Below are 27,220 nucleotides of genomic sequence, written 5' to 3'. Positions count from 1 at the left end.
TATGTTGTTGAGCCGTGGCGTGGCTGGCGCTAGTGTTCTCGCACTTTGAATGGCATCGCTGCCATCGATTATAGCGTCACCATCTTTGCCTTCCGCGATTCAGGCCGGTGGTCGGGTGGTTGACGAGAGAGAAGAGACAGCGGAGTGGAGATTGGCAGGGTCCGAGGTGACTTGTTGACGTTTACCGTGAGGCCTGTGGTTCGACGCCTGAACGCTGTGGGCAGGATCAGCGAGAGATCCCGTCACTGCCTGAATGGGACCTCGGGTGGTGCACTGTTGTGTTTTGGGGCTTTTCTGCTGCGAGGGCATGTATACGTTCTTGTTACTGGCCATTAAAATTGAGATGCGTCCATGGCGTGACGGAGGAAATGTGTGATGCGCGCCGCTGTTCCATGTGAAAACGCTTCGTCTGCCGTGTGTCTGTGCAGGAAATTATGTGAAGTAAATAGCTGATACCACGGCGACGTCTTGCTCTCACGCGTTGTTGAATATATTTCGGAATTACTGGATGGTGAAAATATCCCACGTGTAAAGCAAATGAAGCCATTTGCGACATACCAAAGTACGGTTTTATTCTGCTTAAATCTGTGTCAGTTATATGTGCATTTATATGCCCTTCTTTAGTTGCAGAAGTTATAGAAGTGTGTAAACAGAGAGCTATGTGGAAAGGGATGTAAAGTTGAAACCCTTCCAATAACTGAATACACTCGAACTCTGTATTACTAAAGGTGCCTTTCCATACCGGCACCTACTTTGGGTAATAAGTGTTATTCGGAGGTTGTCATGGTACTGTAAGTAATTATTATACACAAATTTGTTTATTCTGATTATACTAAATTGGAGATGTAAGGTCGGTTGTGTGCCGCTGTAAGTTACTATTGCCTCCTCTGTGTGGCAGCCTAGCATTGTCAGTGGCTTCAATCATTATTCCTGTCATATTTCGAGTTTTGTATTCGCGGGTTTGCTTAAGCTGACACTGTTGGGTTGTAAGGCCTATAAACAGGCAAGTCAAACTGAGTACTCTATGAGCTCAAGACGATATTCTATTACGTCGTTCAAATGGCTCTCAGCACTATGGAATTTAACTTCTGAGGTCATCAGTCCCATAGAACTTAGAACTACTTAAACCTAACTAACCTAAGGACATCACACACATCCATGCCTGAGGCAGGATTTCGAACCTGCGACCGTAGCGGTCGCGCGGTTCCAGACTATAGCGCCTAGAACCGCTCGGCCACTCCAGCCGGCTCTATTACGTGGTACCTTAGTTTGTTATAGGTTAGAAGTATTTTACGTGTTATTAATATGCTGCTGTTTGCTTTGTCTTAAGAGGAGCTATTTCTGTGAAGTAGTCGTTTATATTTTATAAGTGTGTTACGCGTTGTGCCTTTTCATGTTAATTGTTTTTTAGGAGCTAAAAATAACTCTGTGTATGTTGCAGGTAGCTGAAACTGACGTGATCACGGGGATCGCGTCCTGACGGGGTTGACAGTGGCCCTTTTTACTGCGGCACATCCGGCTATCCTCCTTCACTACATTTGTCTCGCTTATATCGTTACTACGTTCGTCGAGTGGAATTAGGGCTTACTGTAATCACCTTATATGTTGAAGTTAAGTATCTCCCTTGCCAGGGCGCGAACCTTCGTGAATATAGTCGTGTTCTCATCTGTAAAGATTGACAGTGTTACCCATTTGTTCTCGTCACATGTATGATTATTTATGTTGTTATATTTAATGTCAGCAAAATGTAAGTGTTTGCGAGGTCCGAATTGGGACGTTGTATTCTCCTCTTGTGGAAACAAATTTAAGTGATTTCATTCCTTTTTCAAGTAGCTTTTAGATGCCTACATTTTGTCTCCATGTTTGATGTTTTTATGGCTTCCACGTTAATTAAGACTTAAGAAGCTGAAAGTTTTTGCTCCAGCACGGGGCCGTATACCTTCGTGTGTGACATAAATTTCAACTTGATACGTCCACCCGCAACAGTCGGACAGACAAACGGACAACGAAGAAATCCTGTAAGGGTTGAGTTTCAACCGATTGAAGCACGAACCATAAATACGGCCAAGACTTTTAACGGAATGATTAGCCGAATTTTGGCAGGTGAAGGGAGTTCGATTACGCAGAAATCTGATTTCTTCAGTACCTCGTTCCACCTAAAGTCAGGACCCACAATACGTTTAATGAGCGCCCGCAGAGGCAGATTCGTGAGCTCCTGAAGGCGGGCAAAATATTTTTGAAATTTTTAACGAGATATTTCGGGAGACACGCAAGATCGTGTCTGAGAGATCTAGAAAATCAAAAGTCTAATAAACAAACTGCTCAACAACTTCGATGTCTTTCTTTAATCTTACCTGCCGGGAAGCCCAAACACTGGAGCACCATTTAGGAATGGGTAGCACGAGCGTCTTGTTCTCCGCCTTCTTTACGGAAGACCTACGTGTCTGTGGAATTCCCCCAGGAAACCGAAGTCGACCGGTCGCTTTCCCTGCAACCGGCCTTACGTGCTCATTGCATTTCTTGCCGCTTTGAAACTTTAGACCCAGATATTTAATCGATGTGAGTGGATCGAGCAATACACCACTAGCAGTACATTAGAAGATTACACGGTTGGTTCTCCTACTTAACTTTTTTCACTACTTAATTTCTTTTTTTTTTTTTTTTTCACAGATAGAGCAAGTTACCATTCATCACAACACGTACGAGTAGTAGTTCTATCCACGTCATCCTGCTTACTCTTGAAAATTTTGAAAATTGGTTTTCAATCCAGAGATTGATAATTACCAAGTAAGTGATGTAACGTGTAACCGTGGGAGATTTAGTTCCATATAAAACAAACTCTCAACTTCGGACACACAACAAAAATCTCACTGTAGTTAAAGGAGGCGATTACAAATTGTATAGTAAGTGTATCATAGCTGTGTAGATGAAGACACAACTACCGGATGATCAAAAAGTCAGTATAAATTTGAAAACTTAATAAACCACGGAATAATGTGGATAGAGAGGTAAAAATTGACACACATGCTTGGAATGACATGGGGTTTTATTAGAACAAAAAAAAGTATTGCTAGACGCATGAAAGATCTCTTGCGCGCTTCGTTTGGTGATGATCGTGTGCTCAGCCGCCACTTTCGTCATGCCTGGCTTCCCAGGTCCCCAAACCTCAAAATGGTTCAAATGGATCTGAGCACAATGGGACTTAACATCTGTGGTCATCAGTTCCCTAGAACTTAGAACTACTTAAACCTAACTAACCTAAGGACATCACACAACACCCAGTCATCACGAGGTAGAGAAAATCCCTGACCTCGCCGGGAATCGAACCCGGGAACCCGGTCGCGAGAAGAAAGAACGCTACCGCACGACCACGAGCTGCGGGCTCCCAGACCTCAGTCCGTGCGATTATTGGCTTTGGGGTTACGTGAACTAGCAAGTGTATGGTGATCGACCGACATCTCTAGGGATGCTGAAAGACAACATCCGACGCCAATGCCTCACCATAACTCCGGACATGCTTTACAGTGCTGTTCACAACATTATTCCTCGACTACAGCTATTGTTGAGGAATGATGGTGGACATATTGAGCATTTCCTGTAAAGAACATCATCTTTGCTTTGTCTTACTTTGTTATGCTAATTATTGCTATTCTGATCAGATGAAGCGCCATCTGTCGGACATTTTTTGAACTTTTGTATTTTTTTGGTGCTAATAAAACCCCATGTCATTCCAAGAATGAGTGTCAATTTGTACCTCTCTATCTACATTATTCCGTGAAATATTCAGTTTTCAAATTTATACTGACTTTTGATCACCCGGTACATTGAAGACTCCGGCGTAGGCCTTGATCCAGCAGCGAATTATAAATAGCTGATGATGACGTTGATGATGACGATGAGGCCTTGTCCAACATTGGACTCGGCATCTACTTATTAGAAGGCCCCGGCAAGTGAGTCTAACCTTCCTTCCATCCGTTCGGAAGCGAGGTCGAGCATTCCGGAAGCGTACAGCGGAACACTACCTTACATTCTTCTAGAACTTTCGTTCAGTCATTTCGCCTACGCCGGCTGCGGCTGGCTGACCCAGCTGTTGTTTTGTTCACGACCGAGCGCAAATTTGCCCCAGACCCTCCCAGCCAGCTGTGTACACGGGCGAGCAGGTACGGCGCGGGTTCTTAAGGCGCGGGCGGCGGCCACAGTTCTGCATTCACAGCACGATGGTCGCCTTCAGAGCTCTGGTCTTCTTCGTCGCCTGCGTCGCGGCTGCGCTCGCCGAAGGTGAGTCCCGCACATTCTTTCAGATCGCGTTAAAGCGGCCGTCCATCTACACCCGTGTTTCACTGCCACTTCGTAAAGTTAGATGTCTGCTTCCGAGTAAGGTTCCTAAAAAAGCAGTACGTAGACTCCCGACCACAAGTGTGACCAATATGTCGATACAAGTAACGATTTCCGAGAACCAAAGGAAAGAATGTTAAAGTAATACATGTAGCAATTAATAGCGAGCACTATGAAAACCGAAAGTAACGAAGTTAATTAGATTCATCAATTTAACCTATTAAAAGTGCCATTGTTAAGCAATCTCACATTAGCGCTTGTTACTCTTACTGTCCTTCAATATAACTTCGCGATTCAACAATAACTTTCTGTAGACTCTGCTGCGGCTGAAATGATTTCAGTGCCGGAAATCAAACATAGCCGGCCGAAGTGGCCGTGCGGTTAAAGGCGCTGCAGTCTGGAACCACAAGACCGCTACGGTCGCAGGTTCGAATACTGCCTCGGGCATGGCTGTTTGTGATGTCCTTAGGTTAGTTAGGTTTAACTAGTTCTAAGTTCTAGGCGACTAATGACCTCAGCAGTTGAGTCCCATGGTGCTCAGAGCCATTTGAACCATTTTTTGAATCAAACATAAATCGACGAACTAGATCTTATATTCCATTAGAAGCCTTTCACCGAGAGCGTTCATATTTGTGCGTATTCCTTGTGTCACAGATACAAAGAAAGAAGTCACTATAGTTACCTTTCCTTAGGGAAACAATTCTAACAGTGGTGTCCAAAACTTAAGGACGAACGTAATTTTCACATGATGTCTCACTGGCAAGTAACTTACCTCGCTGAAACTTGTACCATACATGGAATATACTGCTACGCTATAGTACAGAAGGTAATTGAAAGCAATAAGGAATGAGCCGAAAAGAAATTGCGTTTTTATTAAAAGACAATAATTACACTGAAGTCAGCCGTTATTCCTGATGGTCTCCTGGACGCTACAGAAGGTGACACACAGTTTTTAATGGTGTGGTCACCACGGAAGACACTGCAGCGCGCTCCCACTCCGGCCACAAGCATGGCGAGGAGATATGTTGGTACGGGGTTCCATTCGTCCACCAGCGCGGTTGCCCACTGCTGGGTGGTGGGTGGTGCGTGTCCACGTACTGCAGTGCACCTCTCCATAGTGTGCCGCGCGTGCTCAATGGAATTTAAGTCCAGCGAAAGGGCAGGCCACACGAGTCGCCGAATCTCCCCTCGTTCCCAGTGTTCCCCCCATGAGCTGTTCGATGCGATCACACATTGTCATCCATAACAGCGAAGTCAGGGCCGAATGCACCCCCCTGTAAAGCTGGCCCGCGCGGCTACCCTCGTCGGAGGTTCGAGTCCTCCCTCGGGCATGACTGTGTCTGTGTTGTCCACTTTAAGTTAGGTTAAGTAGGCTGTAAGCTTAGGGACCGATGACCTCAGCAGTTTGCTGCCACAAGACCTTACCACAAACTTCCCAAATTTGAGAAGCAGTACAACGACACAAACTTGGACCATTGGGCGTACCGTGTTCAGAGATTTGGAGCCATTTTACCTCCCCACACAGTAAAACGTGGACCACCAAATCGGTCGTATGAGGGTACGCCTAGCGTTGTGGAATATCATCGTTTCGACGGTCCAGCTGTTACGGTGCAGAGGGGCGTAATGTTGCGTGGGCGTACTGACCTCCAAACCTTTGAGCGCGGTACACCCACTGGTCGGTGTTATTGTGACGCTGTGCTCCTTCCCCAAACGCCTCTTTGCGGGGATGCGTTCGGCCCTGAGTTCAGTTTTATGGATAACAATAGTGAACAGCGCAGGTGGAGGGAGGGACTCTCGGAATGAGAGGATATCCGGCGAAAGGATTGGTCTGCCCGCTCTCCCGACTCAAATCCCAGCGAATGAGCGTGTGGGGCTGCGAGCTGACGTACTCCAGCAGGTCCAGACGCACCGACGACGATCCGTCGGTCGCCAGCCGAGGTGCTGGAGGAATAGGGCGGCCTGTCTCACCGGGCGTGTGGCCAGCACGGGACGACGTCGCACGACGTGGAATGCCGCCCGTGGTGGTCACAAACACTGTGTCCCGCCTTTGTAATGTCCAGGGGGCCATCACGAATAGCGGATGCCTTCGAATATAGATGCCATTTCTATTGGTCTCATTCCGCATTTCTTTCCGTCAGCTTGTGTGCTATACTGTAGCAGTTTTTTCTATGTACGGTCAAGTTTCATCGTGCTACGTTAGTTGGCAGGGACAGATCGTACGAAATCAACTTCCGTCCTTGAGCTTCGCACACCACTACACGTGCGAAAATAGCTGCACACCCAGGTTTATCATTACTTAAAAGCTTATTTACGTCTTAAATGGACAATAAACAAACACAAAGACACTGTATACACAAACATCTACGGACGGGTTGCACGGTTGTCTCACCGCTATCATCTAAGGCTTTATTATCGTGTTCTTATTGCAGGGTAGCGGAAGAAAACCACAACTTGTGAGATGAGACAGGCAATAGTTGAAGGAGCAAAACGTTGCTGAAAATAGGCTGACGAGAAGACGGCGATAGCTATAAAGTTAAAGACAAGGCCATTACATACAGTTTCAGAAACATTAGTGGTACAACATCTGTAACTAATAACCGTATTCTTTTTTTTCTTCTGTTGCAGAATCGGCGTGGGACGGCCTAAGAGGTGGGTCGGATGTTCACTTTTAACGAGCAAAAGAAAATTTTCTTCTGGTAAATCGTAAGTACTGTTTGGGTAACATCTCATGAGAAAGGGGAGAAGTATACTAATTTTCTGGGTATAGCTATATTCCCTACACTCTGGCACAATGCCATTGTTTTCTACCCTTCACAGTCCACAACCACACTTTTTTTTCTGTTCGACAACTTCTCATCCATGTCTTCCGTACATTCTTCTATCGCAGAATAAAAAGGTCCTTAACATGACACCACTGCCTTAGCAATTGATAAACTATCGAATGCCGACTGAGAACGTATGGCGTATCGTAGTTTCTTTCTTTCTAATTAAAAAGCGAACCCTATTCTGTGCGTAAGGCACGTCGCATAATACATTCATCACACTATCATTTACATAAGTGCATCCCCTCCCCCATCGCCACCGCCACTCCCCTCCCATTAACCATGGACGTTGCCATTGGTGCGGAGGCTTGCGTGCCTCAGCGATGGAGATGGCCGTACCGTAGGTGCAACCACAACGGAGGGGTATCTGTTGAGAGGCCAGACAAACGTGTGGTTCCTGAAGAGGGGCAGCAGCCTTTTCAGTAGTTGCAGGGGCAACAGTCTGGATGATTGACTGATCTGGCCTTGTAACAGGGGCAGGGGGAACAAGATTTCTCCTCAGCTGAATACAGGGTCATAAATACAAAATCAAATAGGGGTAATACAAGAGACGGTCTAATAATGAGTAAATAATAGAAGCGCACATAAGCTACTAGGAACCGCATAGTGAACGCATTATTGTAGCCAGGATACACTCGATGCCCGTGCCTACCACAGTAGTACAAGTTCATATGCCAGCTAGCTCCGCAGATGAAGAGATTGATGAAATGTATGATGAGATAGCCGGCCGTTGTGGCCAAGCGGTTCTAGGCGCTTCAGTCCGGAACCGCGCGAGTGCTACGGTCGCGGGTTCGAATCCTGCCTCGTGCATGGACGTGTGTCATGTCCTTAGGTTAGTTAGGTTTAAGGACTGATGACCTCAGATGTTAAGTCCCATAGTGCTCAGAGCCATTTTTTATGATGAGGTAAAACAAATTATTCAGATAGTGGAGGGAGACGAAAATTCTATAGTCATGCAGGACTGGGATTCGACAGTAGGATAAATAAGAGAAGGAAAAGTAGTAGGTAAATATGGAATGGGGGTAAGGAATGAAAGTGGAAGCCAGTTGGTAGCACTTCGCACAGAGAATGACTTATAGCAAACAGTTGGTTTAAGAATGATGAAAGGAGGTTGTATACGTGGAAGAGGCCAGGAGACACTGGAAGGTTACAGATAGACTATATAATGATGAGACAGAGATTTAGGAACCAAGTTTTAAATTGTAAGACATTTCCAGAGGCAGATATGGACTCTGACCACAATCTATTGGTCATGAACTTTAGATTAAAACTGAAGAAACTGAAAAAATGTGGGAATTTAAGGAGGTGGGACCTGGATAAACAAAGAACCATAGGTTGTAGAGAGTTTCAGAGATAGCATTAGGGAACGATTGACAAGATGGGGGAAAGAAATACTGTGGAAGAAGAATGGGTAGCTTTGAGAGATGAAATAAGGCAGCGTAGCATCAAGGACGTAAAAAGTCGTGGGCTAGTAGGAATCCTTGTAAAACAGAAGAGATACTGAATTTAATTGAGGAAAGGAGAAAATATAAAAATGCAGTAAATGAAGCTGCCAAAAAAGAATACAAACGTCTCAAAAATGAAATCGATAGGAGTTGCAAAATGGTTAAACAGGGATGGCTAGAAAATAAATATAAGGATGTAGATAGGGGTAAGATGGATACTGAGTTAAGGAAAATTAAAGAGACCTTTCGAGAAAAGAGAACCACCTGTATGAATATCAAGAGCTGGCCGGCCGCTGTGACAGAGTGGATCTAGGCGCTTAAGTCTGGAGTCGAGCGACCGCTACGGTAGCAGGTTGGAATCCTGCCTCGGGCATGGATGTGTGTGATGTCCTTAGGTTAGTTAGGTTTAACTAGTTCTAAGTTCTAGGGGACTGATTACCTCAGATGTCAAGTCGCATAGTGCTCAGAGCCACTTGAACAAATATATCATGAGCTCAGCTAGAAAACCACTTCCAAGCAAAGAAGAGAAACAGAAAGGTGCATGTAGTATATAGAGCAATGTACTTGAGCGCAATATTATCGAAATGGAAGAGGACGTAGATGAAGATGAAATGGAAGATACTGAGTGAAGAATTTGACAGAGCACTGAAAGACCTAAGTCGAAACAAGTAGACAACATTTCATTAGAACTACTAACAGCCTTAGGAGAACCAGCCCTGACAACTCTACCATCTGGTGAGCAAGATGTATGAGGCAGGTCGAAATACCTCAGATTTCAAGAAGAATATAATAATTCCAGTCCCAAAGAAAACAGGTGTTGACAGGAGTGAAAATTACCGAACTATCAGTGTAATAAGTCACGGCTGCAAAATACTAACACGAATTCTTTGCAGACGAATGGAAAAACTGGTAGAAGGCGACCTCGGGGAAGATCAGTTTGAATCTCATAGAAATGTTGGAACACGTGAGGCAATACTGCCCCTACGAGTTATCTTAGAAGATAGATTAAGGAAAACCAAACCTACGTTTCTATCATTTGTAGACTTAGAGAAAGCCTTAGACAATGTTACTAGAATACTCTCTTTCGAATTCTGAAGGTGGCAAGGGTAAAATAAAGGGAACGAAATATTATTTACAATTTGTACACAAACCAGATGGCATTTATAAGAGTTTAGGGGGAATGGAAGGGAACCAGTGGGTGAGAAGGGAGTGAGACAGGGTTGTAGCCTCTCGCCGATGTTATTCAATCTGTATCTTGAGGAAGCTGTAAAGGAAACAAAAGAAAAATCTGGAGTCAAAATCCGTGGAGCAGAAATAAAAACTTTGAGGTTCACCGATGACATTGTAATTCTGTCAGAGACAGCGAAGAACCTACAAAAGAAGTTTAACGGAATGGACAGTGTCTTGAAACGAAGATATAAGATGAACGTCTACAAAAACTAATCGTGGATAATGGAATGTAGTAGAATTACGTCAGGTGACGCTGAGGGAATTAGATTGGGAAATGAGACACTTAAAGTAGTAAAAGGATATAAAAGTAGAGAGGATATAAAATGTAGACTGGCAATGGCAAGGAAAGCGTTTCTGAAGAAAAGAAATATGTTAACATCGAGTATAGATTTAAGTGTCAGGAAGTCGTTTCTGAAAGTATTTGTATGGAGAGTAGCCATGTATGGAAATGAAACATGGCCGAAAAATAGTGTAGACAAGAAGAGAAAAGAAGCCTTCGAAATGTGGTGCTACAGAAGAATGTTGAAGATTAGTTGGGTAGGTCACATAACTGATGAGGAGGTATTGAATAGAATTGGGGAGAAGAGGAGTTTGTGGCACAACTTGACAAGAAGAAGGGATCAGTTGGTAGGACATGTTTTGAGGCATCGACGGATCGCCAATTTAGTATTGAAGGGCAGCGTGGAGGGTAAAAATCGTAGAGGCAGACCAAGAGATGAATACACTAAGCTGATTCAGAAGGATGTAGGTTGCAGTAGTTATTTCGAGATGAAGAGGCTTGCACAGGATAGATTAGTATGGAGAGCTGCATCAAACCAGTCTCTGGACTGAAGATCACAACCAACAAGTGCATTTTTATCCTTATCTGTAAAATGTAATACTAAAGAAAGCAGTTCGTGCAAGATAACAATAAATACCTTATTCACCCCTGACATCTTCACTGCTAGTTGGCATTATCATTCGTCTTACTGCTTTTGCTCGTTGAACACTCGCAACTTCTTCATTCCTGGTATGCACTTCACAAAATGACTGACATCTCCTCTTTTATTGACATTTCCCTCCCCTGTGAGGTTTCCACTGCTGTGCCATGTCTTCTCATAAAATAAGGCGTACAACTGCTGGGTTGGATGTGTTCCATTTGCACTCTCTGCTATGTTAGAAATGAAGGTGGGAAGATGGAGTTGAATTTGCGCTGATACAACTCCACTGTCATTCACCTACCTCATTCTCCACAAATCACTTTACGGTGTTTGGTGGAGGAAAAGTATAATAGTATTTGAGCGAAACCTTATGCAGGGGGCGTCACGGAAATTAATAATTACCAAAGATGGTGTATATTATTACCATCTAGCAGTCCTTATTTGTGCACTGGCTGAAAAAACACTGTTGAGCCTTATTGCTTTCCGAAGCAAGCGATATGTCATTTCTACCCAGCCAGGTATTATTCGGTCTATAGAGAAAATAGAAAGGCAGAGTTTCCTGCGGTAGTGCATACTTTATCCGGCGTAGTTTCAATGCAGGAGTTATTGAAGCGTGCAGGATATGGAGTCTTGAAATGGGAAATTATGCCATCACTGGATGGAAAGTGGCGCTCATCTTCTTCAGAAGCAATTTTGGAATGTTACATGTGGTCCGCCAACCAATATATATAATGAAAGTGTTATCCATCATGGGATGCGTAAATACAGTTGTAAGATTATACATTTGTTCTGCAGTTATCATTTTTCCATATACTGACAGCCCCAAAACAAGCTGACAACAGGTATTATTTATCTTCTGTCTCTCTTTGTCTATCTACTTATCTATCTACCTATCTGTGTATCTTTATATCTTTCTTTTTTTCTACCTCTCACTGTTCCTCACCATGGAAGGCTTTCTAACGCGCCCGTGTTCCGGGAGAACGTACTACCGTACATCTGTTACAGTGTCTTTCTTGAGCAGAAAACTCTTAATGTTACTTCAGTGCACATTTAGCTGCTGGAAGTGCAAGTATGTTGGTCTCCATATGCAAATGAAACTGACGCAGCTGCTGACCGATTACAGTCCTGCTCCGTAGTTCGTTACGCGACCGCCACAGTTGATATCCTTGTACTGTTCCGACGCATTGGCAGCACTCTAGCCATAAGCATTTCATCCAGAACACTGTCGAAAGAACTTATACGGATTCAAAAAGGGGGAGGCTGGAGCTTGCTTGTGAGAATGTACTAACTGCTCATGTTCGGCAGTATGACTTGGAGAAAGGAGACTTGGAGAAAGGAGATTTGCTCAACACGATGGAAACACAGCACTGACTCCAAACAGTCTGATTATACTGCTTCCTTATCATACCTTTATTAAGGAATGATACATGGCGCGCAAAATTAAACAGGTCCTCAAAATACAGTATTTCATGCACCTTACGATACACAATCCAACTAACATCAGCGCCACGCTGGCTGAATGATGATTCCCACCTTAGGACACATTTGCAGGATCAGTTTTATTTTGCATATGTTCTGCATAAATATTTTTTTTTTCTTTCTTTAGTGTTACTTCATTCTTTTTGGAGGATTGTTTGGTTGGATAACGTTGCCGCTTTTCCTGTTAAAGCATTTTACAATATATCACTTTAAAAAATTAAGCATGCGCTTTACAGTGTTTGAAACAGGCGGGTTGACAAATAAGATTTTGTGTAGCAGATAAGTTTTATTCTGAAGTACAAAACAGGACTGTAGTCTTTACGAGAATAATGATCCATATAGTTGACTGCACTAGCTTGAAGGAAAGGAGTGGTAGGTTAGCAGTGTTTTTGGAAGATATTATTTTGAAAGGGATGTGAAATTGAAAACGGAAAGAAGGACTGCAAAGAAGTCTTTTGGAAACGGTAGGTGAAATATGGGGAGCGCAGCCCTAACTCGCAGAGGAGGGAGGATGTTCTGTTAAATCTGAAGGGGACGGTGGATCTGTGCGCAGATTCCGTGGTCGGTTAGGGGGAAGTGGTTAAAATTCTGCTGGGACGGGATGTAGAGCATGTGTGGGTGTGAGGCTGGGGGGATGCACTGGCCCGAGCGCAGAAGTGTGTAAGAAGTTGGTGACAAGAAACGGGGCGACTTGTCCATATTGGATCCTAGTAGGATAGGTTCTGGTACACAGTTGGTTTGGCATTCATTTCTCGAATATTGTGTAACGTCGAGCAAGGGAGGCGTGTATCACGTTCTGGGGTTCGTTTCCTTGGTGGTAAACAGAGGACAGTGATTGTGGACTCTCGACTAGGAAGCACCTCCCCCGCCCCACTGATTGACGCCCCCTACACGTGTCCCGCAGTGCGCTGGTCGGTGCTCGGCCTCGCGGACATCTTCCACCTGTCGGCGTTCTTCGACATGCCCAAGACGGTGAGCGACGCGACGTCCGACGGCTGGGTGGAGGCTGTGGACTCCGGCGTCACCTCCAACGTGACCACCTACTGCATGGAGAACGACCCGCGCGTCTGCATGCTCTACGACGCCAACGGCGTCGCCGCCGGAATCGACGTCAGCGTGAGTACTGCCGCAGCTCCTGTGGTCGAGTTTCCTCCCTTCTCCTGTTTAGTTATCTGAACGCACCGACTACCTGTACAACGTGTACTGAAGGAGCTCTCGTCGAAGAAGCTGCTCATTTTAAGGTGCTGTCTGAGGTACATTGTCCGCTTTGCCACCCGGGTGTTGTCTTTTTTACCGCCTGCACACTTTTCAGGTGGTGGTCGACGACGTGTCTAACCTGGGCGTGGACTTCGACTGGTCCTCGCAGGAGCTGTTTGTCGAGATGGAGCGCTTCGGCATCCCCATCTACAGGACCCGCGTCTACTGGGTCCCCGAAGGTGCGTGCCTTCTGCCGCCAGTTTTTCTGTCTGATGTCTTACCAGCCGAGGTAACAACTGTAAAGAGTTCTGACATCTGCAAGAACGCCAGTTCACACTGAGTCTCCTACGTTTCGAGAAGAATCAATTTATTCCCCACCTTCTGGGTTCTGTAACGCCTGTTAATTGACGCAGTAGGAATCCCACGAAATTTGGGACGAATATAGTCTCGTGGCGAAACAATAAAAAAAAAGTTCATGAGGTTTGAAGAAGGCGTAGCCTAGTGGACGCGTGATGAAAGCAACGGGTTATTGACGATGAATAAGGAGGCTCTAATGAAGTCGCTATCGACAGCGACAACAATGCCATCAAGTGCAATAGCGTTGTGATGGGGGCGGACACGTGATATTGTGATCGTAGATCTCCCCCTCGAAGTAATATGGGACTCATGAAATTTTACTTTCGTAACTTCTCTTTGATGGCTCGAAGAAGATTCAGTGGGGAAGGCAGCAAAATGGTTGCTGAGGGTGTCCAACCAAAAACACAGTCGTTCAGATTGGGGATGACAGAGGAGCAATAAGTTCAGCCAGTAAATTTCCAAAAATACAAGGCACAATTCTTTCGTCATTAAATGACAGTATTGCTTTCTGTCGATTAAAAAAAATAAAAAATAAAATAAATAAAAAAGCCTTCGGCCACAAATAAACGGACATCAATGAAGAACAGAGTCCAAGAACATCTCACATATTTAGTGTGATACTTCATGCTACTCTAGAAGCTGTGTCTTTCATTTCTGCCTGTCTGCAACTTAGAGTCTTCTTTATGGTAAGCAACAATCTGGTTTTTTTCCCTACATTGCTGTGTGGTGATATTGCTACGCATATGTGTCAAGGAAGATTACTGCAATTACCAGACAGTCAGCGACCTTTACTCGAGCCTTTGAGGGCCTTGCTACAGAAGGAATCGAGCTAATATATTGAATGCTATTGTTCATAACGGAATAAATGGAACACATTTGTGTTTCCCTGCACAAAATGCAGAGTGTTGCGAAAGTGTTAAATGAATTGTTCCTAGGACCGTGCGTCAGTTAGTATTTGGTTTTCTCATTGACGGTTTTAGAGTATCTACACGCACACCAAAAGCCACCTTCCGGCGTGTGGCGGGAGATACTTTCGGCACCACCAGCTTCTGCCCCTTCCCTGTGGCAAGAAGGACTGTCGCTGAAGCTCCGTATGACGTCTAATTTCTTTGGTATTTTCGTCCTGATCATTTAGCGAGACCTTTGTGGGAGGAAGTGATGTGTTGCCCTACTCTTCTTGAAGTGTAAGCTCTCTGCCACTGGAGTTTGTCCAGCACCTGCGTACCACTTTTCCGAAGAGTGAACGATCCTGCGACGAAACGCTCCGCTTCACGCTGGTTCCCGCCTATGTCACTGACTAATACTATTTGGTAAGGTCTAATAGAAATGGTGGACAGGATCCAACGAAGAGCGGCGCGTTTCGTCACGGGAGAGCTTTGCACTGATGCTCAACAAACTCCAGCGGCAGAGGAACAAGAGAGGCGCTTTTACTGTTGTAATGTAACCGCTGTATCGCCTCTGCGCTTCATCAAGTGGCACATAGTAAGTGGTCAGATGTGTGGCAGCAGCGCCTCTGTTTTGCAGATGTGGTGACCGAGGGCCGCAGCACCTGGAAGAACGGACTGGGCAGCGGTCTGTGGTTCGAAGGAAAGAATGGCCGCGTCGAGATCCCCATCGAGCAGTCGCAGATCGAGAGTGAGACGCTGTACACCGAGCAGGCGTGCATCCCCACCATGGGTAAGTTCCCCCACCTGTACATGGAGCAGGCATGCATCCCCACCATAGGTGAGTTCCCCCACATGTACACGGAGCAGGTGTGCATCCCCACCACGGGTGAGTTCCCCCACCTGTACATGGAGCAGGCATGCATCCCCACCACAGGTGAGTTCCCTCACCTGGACGCTGCCGGCGCTTCCTGTACGTGTTTGTCTCCCGAGGAGGCAGGTGGTGACATGTGTGAACGTAATCGATCAATCACTCTAACAGGTGATCGTTGTAAAATGGTGAACTGAATTATTTAGAAAAGATTAAAAACTCGGCAGAAGCCGACTTCTAGGACGATCAGTTTGGGTCCCGGATAAAGCTTCGCACTACTGACAATGTTTCATCTTGGACGATACATGCAAGAAAGGCAGAGCTAGTCTTATAGCATTTGCGGTTTTAGACGAAAGTATGAAGAAGAAGTGGAGGCCACGACGCGCCAAACCCAGACATTACTCACGCGGTATTTGAGAATGAGAGCACCTAGTGTCTTGGAACGCACTATACATGTATTTTAAAACCTTTACGAAACTTTCCTACAAAATGATGAAAGGAAAAAGGTTTATAGCTCACCAAATTTTTGCCGTTCATGCAAAGAAACTGCCACATCACGCTTTACGTGTTAATTTAGTACTTTTTTACTGGTAATTCTATTCGCGACGCATTTGTAAGGCGGTATTTAGAGGAAAAAAACACTGAATTTACTTGTAAAATTGTATCATTGCACGATACATAGTTCAGGAATTGGGACGTCACAAACACTGTAACTGAAGGACTAAATACGTCAGTGATGTGTGTACAAGCATGCGTGACATATGTTAAATGTATGTGACAGAGGGGTACGTGGGTCAAGCAGCCGGTAACAAACTCCTCCTAAACCCGTGGATCGATTTCAATCCGTCTTGGTACAGATGTCACTTACTATCTGGAAAGAGGTAGTGTGGTGGTAAGAATGAGATGGGCTTTGATAGGAGGGAGGGGGTAATGAACAGAGGAGGGACGACGTCATGGACAGAAAGAGGGGTAGACGAAAAGATGGACCGACATAAGTTCGGAATAAACATTTACCTGGGCAGCACTGGATATTCAACTAGTATGTAATAAAACATATACCCACTACTGATGCTACAGATGTGATTTATATGTATTTGACGATTCTGGTGCTGATCCCGCATTTAACATTTGACGATGCCACTATGGCTGCAGTACATTAGGACTTTGTTTTTATGAAACAGATATGATGATGGTCATTAAAGACCGAAACCGGTAATCTGTTAAACAAAAAAGACTGTGACCATAGACGTAAATTAAAGAAACTTATTAGATGTGCGAAAGCTGTGCGGGAAGAGAAATGAAGAATAATTCACGTTTCGAAAAAATAGATGAAACGCAATCCTATAATAAGCACAGAGAGAATTGCATCTGACGAATAGTAATTAATCCATCTCCAATACGTAACACTAACCAGATCATGTTACTAATTCTGTACACAGAATGAGGCGTGTTTGTGACAACACAGTTCATGACGTTTTGCTCAAACACCGAGTTACGATCATAACGTCTTGAGCAGGACTCCCTAGTTTTGGTTCGGTGGAAATCGGTCGATTTCGGCACACAAATATTTTGTGTCCGGCCACTGCCAACACTGGCGATCTAACGATAGAGTAGCCCTGTGTACCGTGGGCACTGAGAAGTGATAATCGTCCTTTGCCCCTCAAAGTACATGTGTAGCAGGGGCAGTGTGTCGGAAGCGCGGCTCGATCCCCCCAGCCCAGCCGACGCACAGCCACACCACCTTGACAGGCGATGCGCGGGGAGCCCCTGGGTGGAACCTGCTGCTTCCTGCGCGACCCGCACCTCCCTGAGACTTGGTCCTGGACGCTGTGAACAAACTGTACTCCGCGAGCTGCTGACTGGGGCGCTGGCTGTTGCAGGCATCCACTACTACCACAACATGACGGAGAGCGCCGACTGCTCGCAGTTCCACCCGTACTTCCTGCTGGTGGGCAAGGACTCTGGGAAGGTGCACGGCGTGGGCTTCCAGACGTTCGGCAAGGCCAGCAAGACCAACAGGGAATGGTTCGAGGACATCCCCTCTGCCGCCATCAAGGTAAGCTAAGCCTTCGTTAGCTACGTCACACTGAAGAAAGAGAGGAGTCGTGCTGGATATCCCTCCAATTTTTGTTGCATAGCTGTTTCTGTAGTCACGATGCCGGCAATTGATTAAAATTTTGATACGTGATGATTGCCATTGTAAGATTCCTGTTACAACTTCCTCATATTGGTTTCTGGTTTGGAAATCGAGCGTAGATTTGGCGTCTCACTTAAATAAGCACTCACTTTCAGAACTACTGTTTTTTAAGTACTAAGCCGCACTGTGCAATACGGTGATGAACATTATCGGCACACATTTTTCGGAGATTCACATAACAGTAACAGCAGTACGGAACGTCACATGACTTATGAGTCTTCAGTTTGATCCTCTTGGTACTGTGCTACAAAGGAGGCATCCATATTCGAACAACAGATAACCTAATCAATGGGGACTCAGGACTCCAAATAGAAGTAAGTACAGCGTGGAGCCTCAATTTTCATCGACAGCTCCGTCGTGTTCTAATTACCAACGTTGGTTTAGCTCTCGGCCCCAATACGCCTGGGAGCAACATTGGTGAGCCACACACAGTTAATAAGAAGTTCCACTGTTCATTTACTCCTCAGATCGGATAGTAAATGCATAAGTTCAGTAACTTTGAACCTCTGGATACCAATAACGGATAATGAAATCAAAAAACGTTCAAGGTTCTCCGATAACATCGTCTTAAGGACATGTAGTAAAAAAGTCTACCATTTGCCACGGATAGAAATTATGGAAGTGACAGTCCCCCAATTGGTACTTATAGTTCCCAAAAATCGTAGTTTTTCGGATGTAGCTAAATAACGGACATAGATTTTCAAAAACGGGAAAATGGTGTTTCTAGATGAATGTCTAAGAAATGTGTGGTTAAAATTTCACCCATTTTCTAAGGTTAGTTACTTAGATACGTAATTTGGCCCTTAGTGCAAAAAACTGATCTTTCCGTTTATCTGTATAAGTATGGTAGATTTGAAGCTGTTGATCTCGGTAACTGGTAACGATACCGACGAAAGCTTTGAAGTTTTCCGAGAATATCATCGTAACAACATATGGTAAGAATTTTGACGATCTGCCAAGAATAGAATTATAGAAGTGGCTGTCTCCTTAACTGGTATTTTTTTGTACCAAAAAATCGCGTTTTTGGGGGTTTTCTCAGGAACCACCCATGAACAAACTGTGCTTTTATAAGCCACCAACGGTTCACCACAGACCAACCCTAATGGAACGGTTCCAAACGATTTACTCTGCCTGTGCTGGAGGAAGTGTGTAACGCTTAAGTTTTCACCCTGTACTGTACAATAGCTACGGTATGAGCGTTCTTCCGATGGGCCTATCCAGAACTCCTGTTTGACCCCTTATCTCAATAGAACCAGAGATATGACAGCCTGAAAAATCCCATTTTTGCGCGTGGCTTTTTGAAACGTGGACCTCTTTCAACTACTTGTTTGCGGACTAGGTATGTGTAGCTCACAAGCTACGAAAGACTTACGATGCACAGGCTTCAGCTGTCGAACCACTTCGCCTCCGCCCCTCTTCCCCCCACTTCCGCTCAGTGATCGTTGGCAACGAAGTACCCACCGCTAGAAATGTTTCCCGCCCAAGTACGAAGTCTACACACCTACGGGACATCGTAATTTGGACAGAATTATCCATGCTGCAGAGCCTTTTCACTGTCAGAACTCTTTCATATTTTCCCTCTACGCTGTTAGCAGCCAGCACTTCGCGAAAGACACCACAGCGTGACGGTATTTGCCCTTTGTCGGTAACGGTCGGCCCTTTCATGCTCAGACATCGGTGTCTTCTGGCAAAGTTTTCGCACGCCGTATTCTTCGTTATCCTTACGCTAATTCCGTCTTTGCGTTTCAGACGAACTTACTCTGATGGAATCGCAAACTATGAGCACTGTGTGACCTCAGCGAGCAGTTACCGTAATCGCACCATTTGCGTTTATGTTACTTCACGATAGCGTAGACAGGGTCAGAGCTACAGTAGGAGCTAAACTACGTGTCATGTGTCAGAGTCGGATCTAGACGTATCCCATATCACTCCAGCTGCACACGCCACACACCATTACAGAGCCTCCACCAGCTTGATTAGTCCCCTGATGACACGCAGGCTCCATGGGTTCATGAGGTTGTCTCCATACCCGCAGACTTTCCAGTCGCCTACAGTCCAATGTCGGTGTTTTCGGGCCCAGGCGAGGCGTAAAGCTTTGTGTCGTGCGGTCATAAAGGATACACGAGTGGACCTTCGGCTCCGAAAGCTCAAATCGATTATGTTTGTTTGAATGGTTCGCACGCTGACACTTGTTGATGGCCCAACACTGAATTCTGCAGCAGTTTGCGGAAGGGTTGCATTTCAGTCACTTTGAGCGATTCTCTTCAGTCGTCGTTGGTCCCGTTCTTGCAGGATCTTTTTCGGAGATTTGATGTTTTACCGGATTCCTGATACGGTGCACTCGTGAAATGGTCGTACGGGAAAATCCCCACTTCTCGCTACCTCGGAGATGCTGTGTCCCGCCGCTCGTGCGCTGACTATAACAGCATGTTCAAACTCACTTAATTCTTTATAACCTGCCATTGCAGCTACAGTAACCCATCTACCAACTGCGCACGACACTTGTTGTCTTATACAGGCATTGCCGACCGCAGCGCTGTATTTTGCCTGTTTACATACCTATATCTCTGTAGCTGAATACGCAGTTTCTTTGGCGCTTCAGTGTTCTACACGAACTATTCATATCGGGTTGGTTTTATCCGTACAGTCGCAACCAATGTGGTAGAATTCCATCAGCTAAACAATAGCGTTTTTCGGAAATAGTGGCCACTTTTCTCAGTAGTAGAGTAGAGTTTGCATTTACAATAAAGGACTAAAATTTAGCAGATTCCTCTGCTTCTCCTTCTTCTCCTTCTGCGTTTCCACATTCAGTCAGCCGTTTGCGACGTCGACAGGCCTCTTTCGTTCCAATCATCCGATCTGTCTCCCAATGCTTCCTGTATGCATTAATATTTTTCCCTTCTTAGCGCTGGCCTCCTTCCTCTCCTTCTTCCGAGCGGCTCCCAATTTAAAATTTTCCTTAGCCACCTGTGGTTTTAATAGGTTTAATAATAGCAAACACGTAGCCGCATCCAGCGTGCTGTGACTAGACACATCGACTGAATTCTGTCTTTTACTAATGAGATACCGATCAACTGATGTCTCGCAGTAGTACATTTTTCCCCAATTGTTCTGTTTTTATCCTTCCACAATTTTGCACGACCGCCCGTAGTCTTTAGGGGTCTCGTTGTATTACTTTCTCTCAACTCTGCGTACCGCTGACGCTCTGTCAACACTCACTGCTACACACTTGAGGCGGGCATTTCATACGGAAGCTCTCAGAGGTAACTCTTATAAACAGAAACCTGTGTCAATATGAAGACACAGACGAAACTGCTTTTGTCTTTCCATTTCTTGTTTGCCTACATAGCTCATGGATCTCTTCCATGACTAAAAATACCATAAAACACATTTTTTATCAAACTGAAGTGGATTGAGAACTTGAATGACTCATGCAGCACCATATAAAGGTCGACTGTGACCAATTCCCGTACGACTGCAGACTACTCGTATCATTCTCATTATAATTACTGATACTATTATTAATTTATAATGAAAGATGTGAACCCGTTTACGAGGATGTGCCATTTTTGTGATCCATTCCCGTACGTAGCATGACATCATTCATTTTAACCAGATTATGCTAATATCCCGTACTTGTCGAGGCGGCTTCCGTTCTCTAGTGGTCAGTGGTGCCGGCTGCAGAAACTGTGAGATTACCGCTGACCACATAACATTATTTTGTAGTGGAAGAAGGTCGTCACTTAGTGCACTGAGCTTAGTGAGAGCTCCTTAATAAAAGGAAGAAGCACTAGGTTAGAGATCAACGCCGTCTGGACAGCGCGGTCGCTACAGATGGAGCTCATGCTCGGATCACGACAGGGTGAGAAAGAAAATCGGCCGTTCCCCATCAAAGAAACTATCCCAGGACTTGCCTGGTGCGATTTAGCAAAATCACAGATAAATCTGGATGGCCGTGAAAGTCTCTGAACCATCGTCTCCCCCGAATGCAATTACAGTGTGCTAAGCATTAAAAAAGTACTGAAACTGACCCAAAGTGACCCCCAATTCGAAAGGCTTCATCCACGCATTGAGCCACAGGCCTTCAGCTCTTTTGTTTCTAGCACTTGTCTAAATGAGGAAACACTGTAATAAACAAACAATAACCTTACTGTTGTGTTACTTTTTCTACGTTACGCACAATCGTTCAGCCTGACGTTAACGTGACTACATGACTACGTTCTCTGTTGCAGCCGACGGTACCACACTCCCCAGACTGTCTGGTCGAGTGGGTGGAGCAATATGGTGTCATCTCCCTGCACGTCTACTTCAGGGACAACGAGCTGACCATACTCTGTTAGAATAGCGCGCTTTTTGGAAAAGAAACTAATAAATAACAACTTTGCACATGCAGTGTCTTTCAATTCAACCATAGTCTTCCACTGGTCTATCTGTGCAATGCACAGCGAAGTGTTCGTGTGCGTGTTTCTGTCTCCTGTGTGTGTGTGTGTGTGTGTGTGTGTGTGTGTGTGTGTGTGTGAGAGAGAGAGAGAGAGAGAGAGAGAGAGAGAGAGAGAGAGAAACCCATTCAGAAGAATCTTCGTTAGAAATAAAAATTCATGCGTGTAGCACGAATAGAGAGGATGACACTTAATCTGTCTAATCAAGAATAATTTCGAAACATCAATCCTAAACAACGCCGAGATTCGTTGACTGGAAATCGATTATTAAATTTCATGTGTCCCAAATATGTTACGGAGTTTCTGAATTATTTGCTTCAGTACACATAAATAAGTGAACACAGGTGAAGCAGGAGCAAAATATTTTTACGTCGCTACTTTATCAAAGCTAATTTATACAAATGAGTGAAAGTCAGAAAAGTAGTACATTGCTTAACAGTTGCTAAGCGACAGAGACGTTGCTGGACAGAAATAATCGCAGGCAATGATGGACGACATGAAACACAGTACATACTTAATGGAGGTGGGGTGGTTTATTTATAACGAAAAACAGTACAGATTTCACCACGGGGGAAAGCAGGTAACAGATATAAACAACGTTCAGGTCAGACCCCCAACATAAAGGTCGATATCGGACTCTCGCTGACGAATATGCCCTCATCAGTCATTATTATTATTATTATTATTATTATTTGAATGAAACGGAGACCTTAGTGGATATTGTCCCACTCCTCTCTAAAGGTGGTTTTCAGTTCTTTTACAGTCCCGTGAGGAGTTGTTTGTTGAGAAACACGTCTGCCAAGCTCATCCCAGGCACGCACTGTAGGGTTTTAGGTTCGGGGAGTACGCAGGCCATTCCATATGTAAACATCTTCACGTTCAAGTGTGACCGATACCTCAGCGATCCTGTGTGGGCGGGCACTGTCGCCCATAAACAGACTCGGAACGTACCGCACCCATAAACAGACGGCCGTGCTCCAGAACAGTCTCTCTGTGACGATGCCTCGTAGCGATGTTCGACCGTTGTGCATAATGCCTGCCTATACCATAGCGCCAAGGCCATACCGATGACGTTCACGAACTTTCAGTGTTGTGTAACCCATTCCTCTCTCTCTCTCTCTCTCCACACTAACTGGTGGCCAGAATCCCTCTGAAGAAGGACTCGTCAGAGGAAATTGCTCTGGGCCACTGTTGTAGACCCCAACCAGCAGTCCGCAGCTCGTGGTCGTGCGGTAGCGTTCTAGCTTCCCGCGCCCGGGTTCCCGGGTTCGATTCCCGGCGGGGTCAGGGATTTTCTCTGCCTCGTGATGACTGGGTGTTGTGTGATGTCCTTAGGTTAGTTAGGTTTAAGTAGTTCTAAGTTCTAGGGGACTGATGACCATACATGTTAAGTCCCATAGTGCTCAGAGCCATTTGAACCATTTTTGAACCCAACCAGCACACTCCCTACACCAACAAACTCTTTCTCAATGATTACGTGGTTGAAGAGATATGCATTGAACCAGCCATATTTAACTGCCGCTAAATGGTTCCGACAGAGGCACGTGTGCCGGTAGCTGTTGCAGGATCTGCGGCCTTCTACTTAGGATTGATACGTCTGTTCCTTCTCCACACTAGGGCTACGTATCGATCCTCTTGCGGTATGGCGGCCCGTCTACCATAGCGGGCATGCTTTCGCACGGGACTCCCACCTCCAGCGTCCTATTGTAACTGCGAAATGAAGCTTTTGGACACAACCGTTACCGTGGTGACAGTAGTGACACTTTGGACAGCTTCGATACATCCAGTTGTTCGTCCACGATCGTAAGTACTCAAAATAATGTCGCCTTGTAGACACGTTGCCGTGTCACACGGAATGTCGCACTAATTGGTTCCACAACAATCTGCATGATGTGTCGAATGCATGCACAGCGTTCGTGCACAGGCTCCGTTGCAGTTAACGCGGCCCGCCCCCTGCAGTTCATATTACTATCATTGGTCGGATGTTCCGTAGCAATTTTCTGTTGTTCTGGAAAGAGGCAGTTGTTCCGTAGCAGATGTCAAGCAGTGTAATAACTCACGAAAGCATAACTGAAGGAGAATTTGTTTGTTTTCGCAGCAGATCTAGAAAAAACAACCCATAGGCATGCCAGCAACGCAGCCGCCTGTACATAACACAGACTTGTGTGTTCGATAAGAAGACCTCGGTTGTCAATATGAAAACGAAAGAACACGGGTGGGATAGCCAAGTAGCTTGTGGCATCGTTTATTGAACGAATGGTCGAGTCTAACACTGTCAGAATGAAGGTCAGCCTCACGATGGAGATGGTCGTATGGTTAAGTGTGGGTTCTTCTGTTCAAAAATTTTATCTACTATTTCTAACTGCTTGTGCAGTAGCATAAGGATCGTCCGCTGGCTGAAAACACGCCGATGACAGCTTGCTGTTACTCGGTCGAAGGTACAGGATTGTTGCAGCATCCCAGCTACAGACATTACTACAAAGTGCTGAGGAACGTCATCAGAAGCTCAAAAACAATGAATTACGCCAAGAGAACAAAAATATCATAGAAGAAATTTAAAACCATATGGTCAGTTGCGAAAGAGACATCCAGGCAGAATGTGGGTGCTCAAGTTGGGCGGCAGAGCCATTTCAAACAGTCTTCATGGTTGCCGGAACCATCGAATGGTCAGCGTCAAGATCATCACCTTTCTTCCTCCCCCCCCCCACCCCCTGTCCCGTCCCACCAGTCCTTTATAGGCGACTTATATAAGGGGAGGGATGGAGCATTATGCTATTCAACGGGAGAGTTGAGACAGCCTGCTTGGTTACCACATTTCCCATGTATATTTAGGCCTAATTTAATACCCACTCATCTTATCGTGTTTTCTATGACACAACATGACATCAAAATCTAACATGACTGGTTAAGAGGACGCTGGAACTATGTCATATCTTAGGATATGTAAAAATATGTGCGGAATTAAAGAAATTAATTCAGTTTAAGTAGGAATGTGTCTGCAAATACGATACATTAAGAAACACGCTGCAGGTGACTCAAGCCATCACTGAAATTACACTGTGGAAGCGTATTAATAAACTACACTGGTGTTCCATACTTATACATTTAAACAATCTCCCCCACCAAGTTGCCTTGTGATGTTACACCATCACTGGGACAGGACAGGAACATTTACTTCTCTATTTAAATGAAACAAAATTTGGAAATGTTTCTCCTGTGGTCCCTCGGTAAGTGCACCCATCTGCACCATGCCGATGCTGAAGAGCCTAACTGCACCACACACATGATCAGCATATGCTACACATCTAGTCATCACCCGCTGTCACTGCCACAGGCACCTCTCTTCCCTCCTACACACCTACAAGAGCCTCTGGTCACCTGGAGATCCAGTGTGTGGAATGATTTTAATACTGCAGCCAGCAGCTCCATGCCAGGTAGGAAGCGGCTGTGAGTGCTTGTGGTTACACAAATTATACTCCACTCACCGCTCTGGGAGTAGGTAAGACGAGCCTTCATGCCATCTTCCATAGGTATTGTCTAATCGGATGCTTACATAGGAGGTAGATACCAGTCTTACACGCTCTTTGTCATCTGGGATATACCCAGGTATTAAAGATGACGTGTGGTGTCATCTTCCGTATATGTCTATTGACTACATTAAACTCCTTTAGCTCCTGTTGCTAAATCCGATTAATTCCTTCTAAGAATACCTGTAAATAAGTGTAATATCACTAAATTGGAAATGATAAAGGGCTCTGATAGTTATTTCTAGTACATATATATATGGTTCTAAAATGTTTCATCAACCCACTACAAAGGTGCACATACAAGCCATCATTTCTTTCTTATGCTGTGGCATAATTTTATTTGATAGCATAGGATGACATTATTTATTTGATCTGTGCACTATGTAATTTGATGTATAATGCATGTATCATTAGCTGTATAGTACATATTTTAACACAAGAAAAGTCCTGACTGGTAGGAACAATAAGTTATTTTACCACTGATGCCTCTGCAGAGAAAGAGGCTAAAAAAGAATTTTAGTTTACCATTGCTACACAGTCCACATTTGAAAAAGAAAATCATAACTAGCAGTATTCTAAGCGTTTGAAGTGTTTCCTTTCGATGTAGTGTAGCGTAAAATTCTTGGTGGTTCAGCCAGATTCTGATCATGATGCAGTAGCACAGTTCCACTGGACTGCAACCTGTGACTGACTGTATGGGGTTGATCACCTAAAACTTGGACCGCAATTGTTACAGAAATGAAATGTGCTACTGATGTGCAGATTTCACAGAATCGATTGGCAGTCAGGGGATCGTATCGGTGGCCAATAAACAGATTGTAATAAACTTAGAAAGTATATTTTTGTGTAAACATACACTTTTTTTAAAGGAACAATGATTATTGATACTAACCATCTAAAAGTAGTCAATGGTGTTTGTTGCAGGATTTCCACATCGACACTTGTTTGTGCCTTTCAACCTGTGTAGTTGCTAGACACATTGTTGCTTTGTTTGCTTTCAGTGTGGTTCTGTGTTCCTTGCTAGTGTGACAGTCCAAGCAGTAGTTCGTCAGTGGACGATGCGACCTACACAGAAAGAGGCCATATTCTCATGGCAAGTAGAGAGAGTAGGAAGAATACAATTCGTTCTTGTACAGTGTATAGCCCCAAAGACGTCATCCATGTCGGCAGTTAATTATGAACCTCTTCAACCAGTTACGTGGAAGTGGTAGTGTAACACCTAGTCAACGTAACAGAAGGAAACGAGTGCCGACAGACGTGGGTGAAACTAATGTCCTTGCTACTGTCGCAGTTCATCAGCACATTAACCCCTGCGCAATCGCTCAAAGAAGTGGTATGAGTCAGGCAAGTGTCCCATACATCCTCCAACGAAATAGGTTCCATCCCTATCACATCTCTCTCCATCAAGCTGTTATATTGAATGGACCTATATTCCTTCAAGACTGCAGGGTTAATTTTACTCTGGACGTCACTAGTGACAATTCTGGTAGTGGCTGGTTTAGCCTAGCCATCGTTCG

The 27,220-nt window shown here is 44.9% G+C and overlaps 1 protein-coding gene across 1 annotated transcript; it reads left to right on the top strand.

Moving 5' to 3' along the window:
* Positions 1–4,145: 4,145 nt before the first annotated feature.
* Positions 4,146–22,126, top strand: LOC126260949 (uncharacterized). The gene is made up of 7 exons (XM_049958460.1): positions 4,146–4,278; positions 6,961–6,984; positions 13,136–13,347; positions 13,544–13,667; positions 15,310–15,462; positions 17,421–17,596; positions 21,970–22,126. The coding sequence occupies exons 1-7, from the start codon at positions 4,218–4,220 to the stop codon at positions 22,075–22,077; spliced, it is 858 nt and encodes a 285-aa protein (XP_049814417.1). The 5' UTR covers positions 4,146–4,217; the 3' UTR covers positions 22,078–22,126.
* Positions 22,127–27,220: the final 5,094 nt, after the last annotated feature.

This window comes from Schistocerca nitens, chromosome 5 (genome assembly GCF_023898315.1).
Source record: "Schistocerca nitens isolate TAMUIC-IGC-003100 chromosome 5, iqSchNite1.1, whole genome shotgun sequence".
Lineage (NCBI taxonomy): Eukaryota > Metazoa > Arthropoda > Insecta > Orthoptera > Acrididae > Schistocerca > Schistocerca nitens.
Note: the sequence above shows the minus strand (reverse complement) of the source record. Positions and strands in the feature narration are given on the sequence as shown.